This window comes from Drosophila guanche, unplaced genomic scaffold (genome assembly GCF_900245975.1).
Source record: "Drosophila guanche unplaced genomic scaffold, DGUA_6, whole genome shotgun sequence".
Classification (NCBI taxonomy): Eukaryota; Metazoa; Arthropoda; class Insecta; order Diptera; family Drosophilidae; genus Drosophila; species Drosophila guanche.
In genome coordinates, this window is record NW_022995756.1 from 2,051,712 (window position 1) to 2,067,326 (window position 15,615).

At 51.0% G+C, this 15,615-nt stretch overlaps 4 protein-coding genes across 4 annotated transcripts; 2 read left to right on the forward strand and 2 right to left on the reverse strand.

Moving 5' to 3' along the window:
• Positions 1–1,473: 1,473 nt before the first annotated feature.
• Positions 1,474–4,188, reverse strand: LOC117590167 (GPI ethanolamine phosphate transferase 1). Its single transcript, XM_034282562.1, has 2 exons — positions 3,375–4,188; positions 1,474–3,308 (listed from the first exon to the last, which is right to left on the reverse strand). The coding sequence occupies exons 1-2, from the start codon at positions 4,138–4,140 to the stop codon at positions 1,492–1,494; spliced, it is 2,583 nt and encodes an 860-aa protein (XP_034138453.1). The 5' UTR covers positions 4,141–4,188; the 3' UTR covers positions 1,474–1,491.
• A 45-nt stretch (positions 4,189–4,233) lies between these two features.
• On the forward strand, positions 4,234–7,145 carry LOC117590166 (GPI ethanolamine phosphate transferase 1). Its single transcript, XM_034282561.1, has 2 exons — positions 4,234–5,119; positions 5,171–7,145. Exons 1-2 carry the CDS (start codon positions 4,264–4,266, stop codon positions 7,120–7,122), a joined length of 2,808 nt encoding a protein of 935 aa, XP_034138452.1. The 5' UTR covers positions 4,234–4,263; the 3' UTR covers positions 7,123–7,145.
• Positions 7,146–7,167: 22 nt separating this feature from the next.
• LOC117590165 (probable multidrug resistance-associated protein lethal(2)03659) lies at positions 7,168–13,027 on the reverse strand. The gene is made up of 8 exons (XM_034282560.1): positions 12,235–13,027; positions 11,577–11,662; positions 11,356–11,503; positions 11,132–11,307; positions 10,882–11,072; positions 9,231–10,816; positions 7,534–9,172; positions 7,168–7,476 (listed from the first exon to the last, which is right to left on the reverse strand). The coding sequence occupies exons 1-8, from the start codon at positions 12,309–12,311 to the stop codon at positions 7,441–7,443; spliced, it is 3,939 nt and encodes a 1,312-aa protein (XP_034138451.1). The 5' UTR covers positions 12,312–13,027; the 3' UTR covers positions 7,168–7,440.
• A 471-nt stretch (positions 13,028–13,498) lies between these two features.
• On the forward strand, positions 13,499–15,044 carry LOC117590170 (SET and MYND domain-containing protein 5). Its single transcript, XM_034282565.1, has 4 exons — positions 13,499–13,646; positions 13,703–14,317; positions 14,385–14,562; positions 14,623–15,044. Exons 1-4 carry the CDS (start codon positions 13,611–13,613, stop codon positions 14,973–14,975), a joined length of 1,182 nt encoding a protein of 393 aa, XP_034138456.1. The 5' UTR covers positions 13,499–13,610; the 3' UTR covers positions 14,976–15,044.
• Positions 15,045–15,615: the final 571 nt, after the last annotated feature.

Consider the following 15,615-nt stretch of genomic DNA (forward strand, 5'->3'; position numbering starts at 1 on the left):
CTCTGCCAAGTTCAGATTGTTTTATACATTTTTTATGAACCGCCTTTTTGCCGCCCTGGTCTATCGTTCCCTGCTAGCTCTCGGGGAAGTCAGGGGTGTTTTCGACCCGATAGCCAGGGGACGGATTTAACAAAAAAAACCTACTTTCTCGCGTGTAACGGACAGATCTATTTTTTTTACACGCGTTTACGTTGGCACTCTCCTCGGCGGGGTCAGTCGGTGTTTTCTTTGACCATTGCCAGTCCCTCCCATCCATGAGCTTTCAAAATGTTGCACGCTCCCGATTAATAAACATCTGGTTCCACTCTTCCGACCTCTCTCGTCCCACCCAATCTAATAAGCTCTACTCCATTTTCATTTTCTTTTCAAATTTTCAAATATACTTCAACATTTTTCTATTTTTAATTTTATAACTCTACTTAATTCCTAAAACATTTTTATACCTCGATTGACATTCACCTTGCGGAATAAATAAATACTAACATAAAAATACTAACATTCAAAAAAAAAAATACACACGGATTCTATTTTTCTTTTGCCCGAGGTGGCATCCCCAATTTTAGGTAAACAAAGCTGAAAGTGGCATGCAAATTTAAATGATTAACTTGCTTTCGGCCAGCCCTGGTCATCAGCTGGAGATTGAAATTTACTGAATTATTTAAATAATTTTTCCAAGCACGTGGGGAACATAACCTCTACGCCAGGTAAGTATTGGAGCAAAGCTGTAACCAAGTTACATATTACGACGTGGCGATTTCCCCCTTGAGAGTGCCTTACCTAAGGGTAGAGCGGTAACTTAAAACCTCAAAAAAAAAAAAAAAAAATAAATGATTAACTTAAACTAAAAAGAGCTCTTGTTAGTAGTTATTGCATTGATATGTATAAGTTGGGAAAAAGTGGGTTGGTATTCGGAGGGGGGGGGGGGTGGGTGGGTATGTATTTTATTTTATTTTACTTCAGGTGTGACGACTTGTGTTTTGAACTATCAAGTCAAACAAAATTATATGTGCTAAGTGTGAATTGATTAAGTGTTCCGGGAATGAATATACAAAGGGCGAATGAGGTTGCAGTGGGTATGATGTGTGTATGTGCTTATTTTCCGTATATCATTTTAATAATAGGGTTAATATGTGTGGCTATTTCTACGTGAATACGTGCGGGTTTTTAGTGTGTGTGGTGTGTGTGTGATGAGTGTGTAACGTGTGTGATGTGTGGTGCGCTCCACAGCATAGGCCGCTGTCTGATCTTCTTCTCCAGCCCTGTCGGTTATCGGCTACTTCAGAAAGCCGTCCATAACACATTACAATGACAAAATTAATTAGTTTTTAGTATTTTTTCCATTTGAATGAAAACAAATCGATAAGTCTAAAGAGCATTTAATTGAATCGAATTTCGAAACGATCGCGAGTGTAAGGTGATAGGAAAATTATAAAATACCACTCCTTTATTTTATACAAAAAATACCAACGAGTGAACGCTTCGGTCAAAAATTTAAATTTTGTTTACTTGATGCGGCGGCGGGCTTAAATGAGTGGGAAGCTGGGAGATCCATTTGTTGGCCACCTTTAAGTGGGCCAGGCGCCATAACAACAGCCACAGAAAGGGGAAAACCAGTACCACGGCAATTGTTGCGAAACTGCCAACGATTTCCCGCGTGGTACCGTTATTGACGACGCACCAAAGGAGTCCAACTGCCATTGTGCTACACATGAACATCAGCCATGCAAAGATCTGGCGTTCCTGAGACCACAAATGTTTGTATGCCCCGCCCAGGATGCAGAAAATGAGGAGCCATGGCAGGAGCAGCTTCAACGCAATCACCAGACCACTGGTCCAGAGATAATAGCCGAAACAGGATTCATTCATTATCTGGGCAAAGTCCACAACCAAAGCGGGAATGTTGCCAGTCACGAATATGGAGTACCAGCTGTATACCAGTATGTACAGAGCAGCCGTCTTAACTGGGATGCATTGTTCTTTGGTGGTCCGCAGTCTCAGCCCCAATTGGAGTTCCATCGCAAGCATTTGGATGACCAGCGACTCGAACGATGTGCAAGTCAGTGTGTACACGGTGCTCAGGTTGAAGACGGTTAGCTCTGTGATCTGGAGACTGCGCCTTTGAGAATATGCGATGTAAAAGAAGTACACCCATGACGAAAGAGCCATCAGGCAGGGTAGCGGAGCAGCTGCAACATGGACGAAGGCGGCCAGCAGTATTGCGCCATTTATCTGCAACGTTGCCAAACCGGGACAGACTCCAAAGGCCAAGGGGCGCACAAATGTGAGCGAAATGCTGATCAGTAGAATGTTGCGATGCGAGCAGCCAATGGATTCTGGAAGAACGGAGATGTAGCCGAGTACTAGGAGCAGCAGCAGCCACAGATAGAAGTGAGACCCGCGCTCTCGAAATGCACCGCGGGTGCTGTAGCAGGCGAATCCCAAGTATCCCATGGCCATGATGTATCGTCGAAAGAAGCCACCGAGGCCGATCTGCGCGAGCACCAGGGGCCACATCAAGCCGCTGCAGGAGACCATGTTGCCACTTCTCTTCAGAGCTCTCAGTGCCAAGACCCACACGAGGCAAGGCAGCAGCAAAACGGCCTGCACCACCAAGGGGACTCTTTGCAGACACATGATGGCCACGAGGAAGAGCGTGACCGCGCGAGAGATGATGTTGGATCCCCACAGGCAGTCGGATAATTCCTCCGAGATATCACCAGAGTCGCCCGCCCCTCCTGGCCTCTCCAAATGACACCGCAAGCAGTAGACCCATCCCAGCAACGCCACGAAGGCGGCCACCAAGAGGACGATACGATAGTAGTCCATGTAGTAGTCAATGCACTTAACAATCACCGGCATGTAGTTGCTGGTGTACTCCAGCAAGGACTTGAAGCGCTGCTGCTGTTTTAGCACGCGAGCCGACTTCACGAAGCTATCCATTAGCTTGAAGTTTAGCCAGTGCGCCGGCAAAGCTCGGGAGAAGAGTCCAGCCTTGTGGCGCTTGAGCAGGTGCCACGCTTGGGCCAGCAGTTGGAGGGAGTTGGTGTGCATGGCATTTGCCTCGTAACGGCTGCTAACTCTAAGGAACCCGCTCGGAAGCCTACCGCGATTGTTTGCCGGCGGTGGTACACCCAGAAGTGCGCTCATCAAGGGGGTCAGCTGAATGGGATTGAGAACTTGCAGCGGCAGCTTCTGCTCCTGGGCATTGGCTACAAAGCTGCGGCCTCGAATGGTCGTGAGATGATTAACGCCAGAGCCCCAAAGGAAAAAGGGAGCCTCAACCAGTTTGTTGCTCTTGTTTGAACATCCTAAGTGGGCAAAGGCGGCGGTGAAAGGCGAGGCAAGTGAAAGACCGATTGCAGTGGAATACTTACCATGCGAATGTGGAAACCCAAAGTCGGAGGTCAGCAAATAGGCTGTTCGTTGGTTCGGAAATGAATCCTCGAAGCGTTTGTACATTTTCCACACATTGATGTCCGTGAACTTGAGATTTCCGCACGTGACAGGCGCACCAATGCCATCCTCTCCCGACATCAGATGCACGAAGAAGAGAAGGCCAGTGCGCTCCTGCAATTCCTGGGATTCGCTCAATAGAAACGTGTCCACGGCTCGAAACACCGATTCCTCCATATCAGTGCAGTTCTTTCGTACGGCTGGACTGATTTCTGGATTGAGAACTATGGCCATGTCGATGCCTGGAAAGCGTCTCGCCATACGGGCCGTGGTCCAGGCATAGCTGTAGGTGCTTCGATTGAAAATCGAATCAATCGGTGCTGGACTCAGCAGCCAGTTGTGAACAACTGATGCCGCATCCTCATAGAAGCCCGAGAAAAGGGCCACGTAGGAGGAGAACTGCGAATCGGTGGACGGTGCGGGGTGGCATATCCCCACGAGACCCTGCCTCAGGAACACTTGCCGCAGCAGCGGCAGGTGGTTGCAATAGTCCTCGAAGAATGTCTTGGCACGAAGACCCTCCTTGACGAAAACCACCAGACGATCGGCTGGCACTCGTTCCTTGGTGTCAACTGTGATCGACTGCGGCTCCAGGATCCCCAAGTCCGTCATCCGAAAATGCACCAGGTAGACGGATGCAAGTAGCAGCAGCTGCACCAGTGCGTAAACGTAATAAGTACGAAACATTTCTCCCGCTTGAAAACTTCTTCACTCCCATGGAAACATCTAAAACTATGCCTGCTGCATGCCACATGCCACAGGCAACTATCGTGTAGACAGAGCAGGCCGTGAATTTCGTGTAGATCGAAAATGTATCTCGTCCTGCTTCAAATCCCACTCTCAATAATAGGAAATATAATTTTACTGCTGTATCGCCGTGTGGCATTGCGACTGCTCGGAAAACTAAAGACGCTCGTGGACATGTGGAAAGTGCAGGCTGTGGTGGTGCAGCTCCTGCTGCTCGGCTGCCTGCTGCACCTCTACTTTGAGGGACGTTTGCTGTCCAACCTGAAGCCCCAGCAGAAGATTCCGGAGTTGGGAATCGGTCCGCCGGCGAATCGTCTGGTTGTTTTCCTCACCGATGGCCTGAGCGCCGAGTCATTCTTCGCGGATAACTGCAGCTCTGTGCCTCACCTGCGGGAGGTGTTTGCGAAGCAAGGCCTCGTGGGAATATCCCGAGGCAGTGTGCCCACCCTCGTGCGCTCAGGACAGATTGCCATCTTTGGTGGCTTCTACGAGAGTCCACCACTGCTCCGCACTGGCTTCCAATGGAACCCGCCGGCACACGACACTGTCTTCAATCGCAGCAAGACTGCCTTGTGCTGGATAGAACGTCAGACGAATATATTCGCAAAGAAATTAACGCTCGGAATGTTCCAGGATAACAGTGCTGGTCCCAAGCCAATGGAGCCTTGGGCCCTTCTTCAGCTTTGCTCATACCTTTCCATCAATTCCACGGTCGACCAATTGCGAAGTGAGACGTCCCTGATATTCTTCGTAAATCTGGGAAACATCGCTGCGGAGAGCCCCCTGAGCCAGCGGTATCGAGAGAGGCTACATTCTGCACAGCGCGGCATCCGCGAAGCCTATGACCTGATCGAGAGCGCCTTCGACGACAACCGCACTGCATATCTGATGACGTCGAGCCATGGGATAAGCCAGACGGGTGGGTTCAGTGAACTCTTTATTGTTTCCTTTGTTATTTGTCCTCTATCAGGCTCCAATGTGGCTGGATCCAGTGACGAAACCGAAACGCCCTTCTTCCTCTGGGGTTCGGGAGTTGCCCAAAATGGCAACCACAACGGGGGTCTGCCACAGCACCGGCCCCGCATCGAGCTGCAGCAGATTCAACTGACGGCCATCATCTCTGCGTTGATCGGTGAGCCGCCGCCAGTGAACAATTTGGGTAGGCTGCCATCGGGGTTCTTGGACGTGTCCATGGAGCAGGAGGCGCAGGCATCTCACCTGAATGCGCTTCAGCTACTGGCCCAGGCTCAGCTCCTGCTGCGCCACCATAAGAACGCTTTCTTCTACAAGTTTCTGCCGCAGTACAAACACTTGGACCAACACCGTATCGAGAGCTTACGCCTCGAAATGGATCGACAGGTGCGGCTGGGCATATGGCAGGAGACTCTGCAGACGATCGACAAGGCTGCGACACTGGCGCAGGAGAGCCTAAAGTATTACCATGGCTACTATCACATTCCGCTGCTGCTTGCCACGATGGCTGGACTCTTGGGATGGATTTACTGTCTGCTGGGCCAAGTGTCCAAGCAGCAGTCTGGGAGCCAGTCCAGTCAGCCGCCAGAGAGCATGGAACTTGTCTCGTGGACTACTGTGATGATCGGGGCACTGGGTGTGATGTTCAGCGTGGTGATTCTCCTGCAGAAGATACCCTTGCTGACGGGCTTCTGCATTTTGCTGCCCATCTACATCTGGTGCATGGCCCTGGCCGGACGGCCATGCATTCGACTGGGCCTGCTGCACCTCAAGTGGATCCTCGTCTCCACTGTGTGCTTCATCGTTTCAATTTACCGGAGGGACTTCCTCTGCCTTCTATATGTGGGCATTGTGTGCTTCTACAATCGTAGCCAGTTCAAGAAGTTCTCTTCGAGATTCCTGGCATGGATGGGACTGGTCTGCTGCCTCAGCGCCATCCTCTTCTACCTGCAGTACCCATCGGTCCTCTCGCTGACAATCCAATATGGAATGTACTTGCAGGGAGCGAGCATGGCCCTGGCGATTCTGCGTCCCCTGATCTCCGGCGAGAAGCATGGCGCAGCAGTGTGGATCATCAACGCGGGCGTATTGCTGATCGGTGGCTATGGAATGTATCTGAGGGATACCGAGTCAGTGCCGCTCCTTCTGCACGCTGTTTGCTGGACGCACCTCATTTATGCCTTTGGATCGGTGCCTTACGGCAAGCGATTGACCCCGAAACGACGCCTAGAGCGAATCTGCTTCGACCTGACGACCCTACACACGCTGCTCAGCGATTCGTTCGCCTCCCTCTTCGCCCAGGCGCTGATCATCGAATATCAGATGGGGATTGAAGTCCACCTAGAGACAAAGCAGCTTCGCGGTTTCGCACTGGATCAGATACAAATGGAAGAAGATGGGATAGAGGAGCAGAACGAGCCGAAGACTGTGTGTCCGAAGGAGAACTTGGCTCGCGCCTATTGCTTTTCGTTCTCTACTCTGCTCTACTTCCTCCTCTCGCTGCACTGCACTGGCCACTGGATCGCCAGCTTCACCTTTGCCCCCTCCACTGCACGACTCTTCGCGAAGGACTGCTGCTACGGCTTCACTGCGTTCTTTGTCCTCTTGAAGATCTACATTCCGTCCATTGTAATCTTGTCCAGCATGTATGCCCGCAGCAAATACGCGCGCAAGAATATCCGTTCAATCTTCATCTGCCTGATGCTCACCTGTAACGCCGGACTATGTTTGTTCCTGTTCGTCAACCATGATCGCTTCTGGCCCGCGTCTCATCCATCTGTGGTGCTTGTCATCCTGATCAGCACTGCTGTGGTCTTTCTCCTACTGTGCTCCTGCGTGGCGAGTGTTTTCTTCCGAGGATCTCTGCAGGTTAGACCTACCCCTACCTCATCCTCCAAGCGTAACAAAGAATTGTCATCGTCTGAGAGCGATGAGCAAACTAATGTTTAATCTACACTTAACCCTGAACTAAATTAAATGTGTTTATCGTCTTAGTAGTTTGTGAATGAATGTGTTATCCTGTCGAAGAGTAAGATAATACTTTAAGTAGCAACTAAGTTAAATGCAGCTTCGGCAGATACCCTGCAGCCCGATCTCTGTGTCTGTGTGCCTGTCGCTCTGGCGGTGATAAATGAGGATGTGGGACAGCAACATCGATTTTAGCGACTGGCAAACTACTTTGATCCTGAGACCCTTCTAATGTAATCTGACGATTAACTACGTACACCTTATTGTATGAGCTTAGAGCTAGTTGAGGAGAGGGCTGGTCTACTCCGACTTGGATTTCCGTGACTCCAGATGGGCCTGCAATGGAGGTGAGTTATTATCGAATTCGAGGAGTGGGACCAACCAACAACTCACCTTTTCAGCAACCTTCAGGAGACCATCGAAGCTGCTCTGGCCACCCTCGAGGACCATGCCATGGAAGATCTTTGACTCGCAATTCGTCAAGAGTTCATAGGGGGAGCCGAACTCCACCACCTGTCCAGCGTCCATCACTAGCACCCGATCCGCGTCCATGACTGTGTTCAGGCGATGGGCAATCGTGAGCACTGTGCAATCCTTGAACTTGCTCCGAATCGTCGCCTGAATGAGCGTATCTGTTTGGGGATCCACATTGGCCGTGGCCTCATCCATCACCAGGATGCGGTTCTCGCGGAGAATGGCACGGGCGAGGCATACGAGCTGCCGCTGGCCCACACTGAAGTTGGCGCCGCCCTCACAAATCTTGCTCTGCAGCCCACTGGGCAGCTCGATGATCAGGGGCTTCAGCTTCACCTCCTCGAGGGCGTCCCAGAGCTTCGCGTCGCTGTACTCCTCGAAGGGGTCGAGGTTGTAGCGCATGCTGCCCGAGAAGAGCACGGGCTCCTGCGGAATTATGGAGATCTTGCAGCGCAGATCGTGAAGCCCGATGTCGGCCGTGTCGCGGTGGTCGATGTGGATGGTGCCATCGATGTAGGACAGCCGGAACAGAGCGTTGATAAGCGAGGATTTACCGGCTCCTGTGCGTCCCACAATGCCCACCTTCTCCGATGGCAGGATGCGGAAGTTGAGGGCCCGGAGCACGTACTTGGACTGCGGGTCGGGGAAGTAGCGCAGACTGAGATCCTCGGCAATGATTTCACCCTCCTCGGGCCACGTCTCGCAGGGCTTCTTCTTCGGATCCGACTCGAACTCGCCCTCCGGCTCGATCTCATCGTACTCCAACACCCGCTCCACGGCGGTCATTGTGTTCTCCAGCTCCGCGGACTGTCGCATGCCCCACTGCACCATTCCGGTCATGCCCATTGCCTGAGTGATGGCCAGACCCACCTCGCCGGAGCTCTCCGGAGGATTGATGAAGTAGTTCAGAATTATAATGACGATGTAGAGCGTGCAGAACAAGTCCAGGTAGTAGCCGAAGGCCCGATTGGTGGCCAGGAAAGCGTAGTACCCGGAGCTGTGCAGATCCTGCAGATTGTCAAACTCCGCGATAAGCGCCTTCTGCGCCCCCAATGCCCGGATGGTGGGCAGTCCACTGATGGTGGCTCCCAAATGGGAGTATATCGGGGACCTGGCCACCGCCTCGAGCCGCTTCACGTCGCGAGACGTCTTTAGGTAGAACTCGCGGATGTAGTAGAAGATAATCGCCAGAACGAGCGTGAGGATAAGGTAGTACGGATTCGTGATGCAGATGACTATGATGATGCCAGCTAGCGTGAGAAAGACCTGAACCACATCCAGCATTACGCTGGGCAGCAGCTCGTCCAGCTGCCCCAGATCCTTGGAGAAGCGATTGAGAATGCGGCCGGAGGGATTCGTGTTGAAGAAGTACATGGCCGCCCGCGTGATGCCACGGTACATGGCGTTGTGGAGGGTTGTGGAGCTGCGCATCGCCATCTTGTAGAAGAGCATCGTCCGCACGAGGGTGAAGACCACGACGGCTACGTTCAGGGCCGCAAAGTAGTACATGTCCGCAGTATCCGAGCTCATCTCTGCCTTGTTGCTGTTTTTGTCGACCCTGCAAGAGAAAGGCAATGCGATGAGGCCTCCCAATCCAGCAGAGAATTCACACTTACCAGTAAGAGAGGAAGATATCAGCCGCAGAGCAAAGGATCTGCGTGGCCAGGCAGAGGAACAGCAGGAAGGAGAGCATAAGCCAGCTGCTGCCCGCCGACAGGTACTCCTTATAGAGCCCCGTGCCGATCTTGCCCTCCACCCGCGTCTCCTGCATCTGCAGCGCCGCTTCCTGGGCCATCGACTCGGCCATGGAACTGAGCGAGGTGAAGCTGTTGTTGCGGCTGGTGGGGCGACTGATCTTGCCGCTGCCACGCCTGCTCAGCGACGGCACGCTGAGGAGATCCATCTGGTCGCCCACAGCCACCTCCAGCTCATCTATGGCATCGTCCACATTGTTGGGATTGGTCAGAAGCTTGGCAAAGTCCAGGCCGCTGCGCTTCATCGAGGAGTAGGTGCCCATGGCGCTGATGCGTCCCTTCTCCATAATCACAATGAGATCCGCGTGCTCCAGGAAGTGCAGTTGGTGTGTGACGAGGATGACCAGCTCGCTGCGCAGGTAGCCGCGCATGCACTGCTCAAAGAGGTGGCGCCCCACGTGCGTGTCCACTGCGCTGAGCGGGTCGTCCAGCAGGTATATGTCTGCCCTTCGATACACCGCTCGGGCGAGGCTGATGCGCGCCTTTTGTCCGCCGGAGAGCGAAGCTCCTCGCTCGCCAACGATCGTCTTGTCGCCGTAGGGCAGCAGCTCAAAGTCCCGCTCCAGGGCGCACTTCTTGACGACAGTGCGGTAGCGGTGCTTGTCCCACTCCAAACCGAACAGGATGTTCTGGCGCACAGTGCCCGTGAAGAGCCACGGGTCCTGCGAGGCGTACGAGTAGCTTCCGTGCACACTGAGACTGCCCATCTCGGCGGGCAGTTCCCCGAGAACCGCCTGAATCAAGCTGGATTTGCCAGCGCCCACCGGTCCTATGACGGCCACCAGTTTGCGGCGTCCCAGCTGCAGATTGATGTTCTCTAGCGTGGGTTCTGCACTCTGGCTCCCCCACCTGGCCGTGAACCCTTCAAAGTCCAACAGCTTCTCCGCTAGGCCGTTGCTCTTTGGGCTGTCTCCACTCACGGGCTGCTCCTTTTGAAGTAGGGATTTGTCGCGCACCTGCGTCTCCGGATGGAGCATGAACGTCTCCAGGCGGCGGATGGAGACGAGCAGCTCCGCAAACTGCGAGATTCCCTGCGGGAAGAACATCGTCACGGATCGCCGCAAGATGTTGTAGTAGGCGGTGACGAAGAAGGCCTTCTCGGCCGTCAGGACATAGCCCAGGAGCACGTAGGCTATGAGGCTGGTGGAGATGAAGATGCGCGACAGGAACATGGCGAAGGAGATGAGGATGCCACGGATGTAGTTGACCTGCTTGATGCATTGCATCTCCTTGAAGCGCGTGTACTCCACCAGCTTCCCGAACGGCTTCTCCCAGGCATACATTTTGATCACCTGAATGCCCGAGATGATCTCGTTCATCATCCGCACACGCTCGTCCGTCCTCAGGGCAGTCATCAGTCTGAGGACGCTCGTCCGCTTGCCCAAATACGATTGAAAGGGCAGAAAGAGGAGCATCACGGCAACGCCAAACAGCGAGGAAACGCCAATCTGCAGCAACAAATGAGGGGAAAATGGTTGGGAAAGATCTTTAAGACATTCTCTCCGTCACTTGCCTCAATGTACATGAGGTACGTGACGACAATGAGCTCCAGTGGAGCCACCCAGAGGTAGTGTACGTTGATGAGGACCAAGTCGAAGCGTCCCACATCGTTGGAGAGCAGATTAACCACCTGGCCTACCGTCGTGTCCCCTAAAGCAGTGCGACTAAGGCGCAGGGACTTGCGATAGATGAGGCTGCTCAGAGCTGAAAGCACGAAATGTTTACTCCGCAAGCAGCCATGAAGATATGTGAAGTGGTCTCACCAATGCGCATCTTCATACCCAGATGTAGGAGTCCCAGCATGTAGGGATGCCCAAAGAACACTGTAAACACGGAGGAAGCAATGAGGCCGCTGGCATAGAGCTGCGCCTTGAACAGATCCTCATCGGCACCAGAAAAGTATGCCATAATTCCAAACAGACAGATGGGCTGAGTGACCCTGCGAAGGTAAGAGTTAGTGGTCGCAGTGTTGTTAGTGGAAACTCACTTGGTGAGAAATTCCTGGAGGAACAGCAGCACCCCAGTGACCACCAAATGCCATCCAAAGACTCTGGTCATAACGCGTCCCAGGCGGGGATTCTCATTTTTTGATACCTCCTCATCCCATGCAGCGCATAGTCGATCGCCCAGTGAGTCTGGTTGAGTAAAAGTAAAAAGGAAAATGAAATGTTTCTTGAGTCTTTGTGTGTGTGTGTGTATGTGTCCCACCTGACTTGTGCTCCTCGAGTGCCCGATATAGATCCTGTTGTTCCAGGGTCTTTTTCCTTCCTTTGAAGAGAACGGGCATGGCAAAGCTTCATGCCGCAGAGAAATCCGATTGGGGTTGGGGTTTAATGAGAGTAGAACGAGACCACAGTTAGACATATATATAGATATCCAAGAGCCATAGATAGCGATAGAGTTATTACGATGTTATGACACCACAGCCTGACATTCTTTGAATCTTATCAGAGGGTAATAATGAAAGCGGTTGCTATCCGAGAGATACACACGAGAACATATTTATAAATGAATATGTATGTGCATATATGTGGATACATTGATTGTATGTACCTTTTCGATGTACCTCTCTTCTTTCACTTTTAGCGAAAGAAATTGTGTCCCTGCTCAGTGTCATATATTCAATCGTGTTATCATTGGACTAGTTCCCAACCCCAAAGAAAAAGAGAGACAGAGTTTGATAGAGTTTCCAGAGTTTCCATCACTTGGGCAATGCAAATTAAGCGAGCCATTGAATGAAATAATCATCATGTCAGACATATACAATGTAGTTGTCACGCGGGGAAGTTCTGTTCTATTAGAGCCCACATTCCCCAACAGCAACACCAACCCCGCTATAGCCCGACCGCACTCCCTTGATACTCACCAAAACATCAACGTCGAAAGGGGATTGGAGGTCTCGCGTGGATTCTCCGGCAGTTCGTTGGATTTCATCGACTGCATGTTGGAGGACGCTGCTTGGCTTGGCTATTGGAACTGTGTTTGGTTTCAATTTAAATAGATTGCACTTTATATGGGATGACTGGACCGTCCTTATATGTACATATGTATGTGTGTTTGTATGTACTTATGATATTGCTTCACATTACACTAGGGGGAATTAGTTTGAGTTCTCAATCTCGATTGAGATCCAATTTGATTAGTGCCCCGTCAATCCGTAGATCCGTGAATCGGCAAAACCATTATGGACACGCGCTTGTCTCTAATTATTAATTAGTTGGACATTAGCGACCGGGCAGCAGATACCAGATGGAAATGCGAGAGATTTTGATACAGATCTCCGTTCGTATAGCCGGCAAGCAGACTCCGATTTCTATTTTCGTTCAAGGCGGCCAAAACTTTTCCACTCGCACCTGCACTGACTCTTGACATTTGCTTTGATACACTTGTGGCGACGAACCCGTTTCACAGTCCATTCATTGACAGACAGACAGACAATGGGCCCGGAATCTGTGACTATATCACACAGGAACTACACGTATCTATTCTTTATCCATCGAAATTTGTATGTACACTCGTAGTATCCATGTAGTTCCCGAAGTAAACACTCGTATTCAAATTTCGTAATCAGTATTTGGATTTGATTGGGGTTCGCCTCCACATGGCGCGACGTGTTCCACCGACTCGAGTACGCTTCTGCGACTGTGATGTGTTCACGCTCGGTCTGTCGACTGTTAATGCTGGCTCGCTCCATGCCTCGGGTGAATTCTTGTCTGCCCCTCAAAGCTCATGCCTCAACGTTGCTCTCTCCCTCTCTCTCTCTCTCTCTCTATATATCTCTCGCGTTATCTTGCGTTTTCTGTGACGGGTTCGCCACTGATATCTCTCTCTTTCTCTCTCTTACTGTGTGAAGTGATTCTCTCACTGTGCGGTCGTAGCTTTCTCTCGTTCTCCACATTTGATGGCTTCGACTCTTGTAGTCACTTGTAAACAATGCACACTGCATCACAGAGATGTGTAGCCTGAATTGATTCAACTATATTAAGAACCACATCTATAAATAGTATTAAGGTTTAATAAATGAAGGAAAACAAAGCCAAGATCGTCAAGAAGAATAGTCAAATCAGATCAGATTCAAATCTGAATATGTAATGTATGTAAGTTTGGCGGGTAAGATTCTTAGTGCTGGCTAACGACAGACAGGCACAGAACAGCTGATTCAAACCCTTCCCTGTGAATGGCAAACAAGCCAAAACACACGTGCAATTGGAAATTTGTTTTCCTTTTTTGTTTTGCGCCAAAATGAACCACTTTGAGATACGGGACATTCCCGGCAAGGTAAGCGATTCATGCCATTATCTACACGTCCAGCTGCATTAACATCCCTTCACCAGGGGCGTGCCATGGTGGCCACCAAATCGTATGCTACGGACGAGATAATCTTCGAGGAGGAGCCCTTTGTGTCCAGCCAATTCTCGTGGAATGCGGCTTACGGCTATGCGGCGTGCGACCACTGTATGCGGCCCCTGGAGACTGTGCTTGAAAACGTGCGTCGCCTGGCTAGCGATGCGAAGTTGGAGGTGCCGCTTCTCCAGCATGACCCCACCGCGTCCTGGGTGGCCCAGTTCACGCAGTGCCAGCGGTGCAAGGTGCGCTACTGCTCAGAGGATTGTCTGATGGAAGCCCAGAAGCGCTACCACCGTGTGGCCTGCATGGGCGTCTTTCGCGCGGACGACACACATCCCATCAATGTGCTAAACGAGACCTGGAAGAAGATGCACTATCCCCCAGAGACGGGCACTATCATGCTAATCGTACGCCTGATGGCCATGTACCAGCAAAGCAGCAAGAAGTCAGAGTTTCTCGAGCAGCTGCAGTCTTTCCAAGCGCTGATTGTGAATCGCGAGCAGAAGATTTACCACAAAATGCTGGGCGAGAACTTTGAGCAGCAGATGGACCAGCTCTACGGCGCCTTCTGCAAGGCCTTTGCCGCCGAGGAGTTTGCCATTGTAATTGGGGGGGACCACCAGGGATTCTTTAACCAGATATTTACGTGCGTTTTATCCTATTCTATAGTTTACCACACCAGACGCATTTAAAACTCTCATGGGTATTATGGGTACAAACAGCCAGGGAATCGCCACCAGCGTGCTGGCACAGTGGGTGACAAAGGTGTCTGACCTGCCGCTGCCGAACTCGGACAAGACTGCCCTGGACACTGTCATCGACGATCTGTACTCGAAAGTCGGAGAATGTGGGTGCAACTTTGAATACTCACTCGATTTCTGCTAATATTATTTTTCTCTCTTGACAGTCGCTGGCGAATTCCTGAACAACGAGGGCTCCGGTCTGTACCTGCTGCAGAGCAAGATCAACCACAGCTGTGTGCCGAACGCCTGCTCGACGTTCCCCTACTCCAACGATATTGTCGTTCTGAAAGCTCTGGCCCCCATCCAGGAGGGTGACGAAATCTGTATTTCCTATCTGGACGATTGTCAGCTGGAGCGCAGCCGCCACTCTCGCCACAAGGTGCTGCGCGAGAACTACATATTCGTCTGCCAGTGCCTCAAGTGCCTGGCCCAGGCATCCGACCCCGATGTGACCAGCGACGACGACGAGGATGACGACGAAATGGACGACTACGAGGACGACGATGATATGAATTAGATTTAGCCTGAATTTGTTACAAGATCCGATTTTTAGTATAACAAAGATTAATAGCTTTAAAGACCTAAAGTTGTCCGTTTTTACTTGATTTCGGGACTAATTCGATCGGGGATGTAACCACAAGAAGCCAAGACACTCAAAGATCACTCCACAAATATCTGAGAAAATTATTTGTGTGTGAATAGGCGGCCGAAGTCCTTATTCAAGGCTCAAGGACTTTTTTCAGATAACCAGAAGCCAGAACACGGCCTGAACGTCTCGTAAATAACGGAGAAAACAAGACTAATGTGGCATGAGAGAAAATCCTTGGTCATTGGTCCTTGGTATGTACTCAATGAAGTAAATTACATTTACAGGGATTACAATTACTGGGAGCCGTCGCACGTCCTGATCGGTCCACAACTAGCGGAGAACACAACAAACCAAAACAGCCCTGCGGTTGTTGTCAATTGTTGTACAACAAAGATTGTTTTTGTTATTGTTGAAATTACGCCTGAAAGTAGGCCATGATTTTACAAATAAACCTTAACCATAAAGATACTTCATCAAATTTCCAATTCTTGCTCTATTCCGCCTGAAAGTACGCAACCCTTATTTCAACTAAAGCCAACCCCAAAAGATACGTCATAATATTTCAGCT

Bases quoted from the DNA above. Each gene is read 5' to 3' on its own strand.
- LOC117590166 (XM_034282561.1), top strand. From the start codon at position 4,264: ATGTATCTCGTCCTGCTTCAAATCCCACTCTCAATAATAGGAAATATA. The intron at 5,120-5,170 runs GTGGGTTCAGTG...GTCCTCTATCAG, and splicing joins CCATGGGATAAGCCAGACGG to GCTCCAATGTGGCTGGATCC.
- LOC117590167 (XM_034282562.1), bottom strand. From the start codon at position 4,140: ATGTTTCGTACTTATTACGTTTACGCACTGGTGCAGCTGCTGCTACTT. The intron at 3,309-3,374 runs GTAAGTATTCCA...TTGCCCACTTAG, and splicing joins TGGGTTTCCACATTCGCATG to GATGTTCAAACAAGAGCAAC.
- LOC117590165 (XM_034282560.1), bottom strand. From the start codon at position 12,311: ATGCAGTCGATGAAATCCAACGAACTGCCGGAGAATCCACGCGAGACC. The intron at 11,663-12,234 runs GTGAGTATCAAG...TGCGGCATGAAG, and splicing joins CTTTCGACGTTGATGTTTTG to CTTTGCCATGCCCGTTCTCT. The intron at 10,817-10,881 runs GCAAGTGACGGA...TTGTTGCTGCAG, and splicing joins CGTACCTCATGTACATTGAG to ATTGGCGTTTCCTCGCTGTT.
- LOC117590170 (XM_034282565.1), top strand. From the start codon at position 13,611: ATGAACCACTTTGAGATACGGGACATTCCCGGCAAG. The intron at 14,318-14,384 runs GTAATTGGGGGG...CCTATTCTATAG, and splicing joins CCGCCGAGGAGTTTGCCATT to TTTACCACACCAGACGCATT. The intron at 14,563-14,622 runs GTGGGTGCAACT...CTCTCTTGACAG, and splicing joins GTACTCGAAAGTCGGAGAAT to TCGCTGGCGAATTCCTGAAC.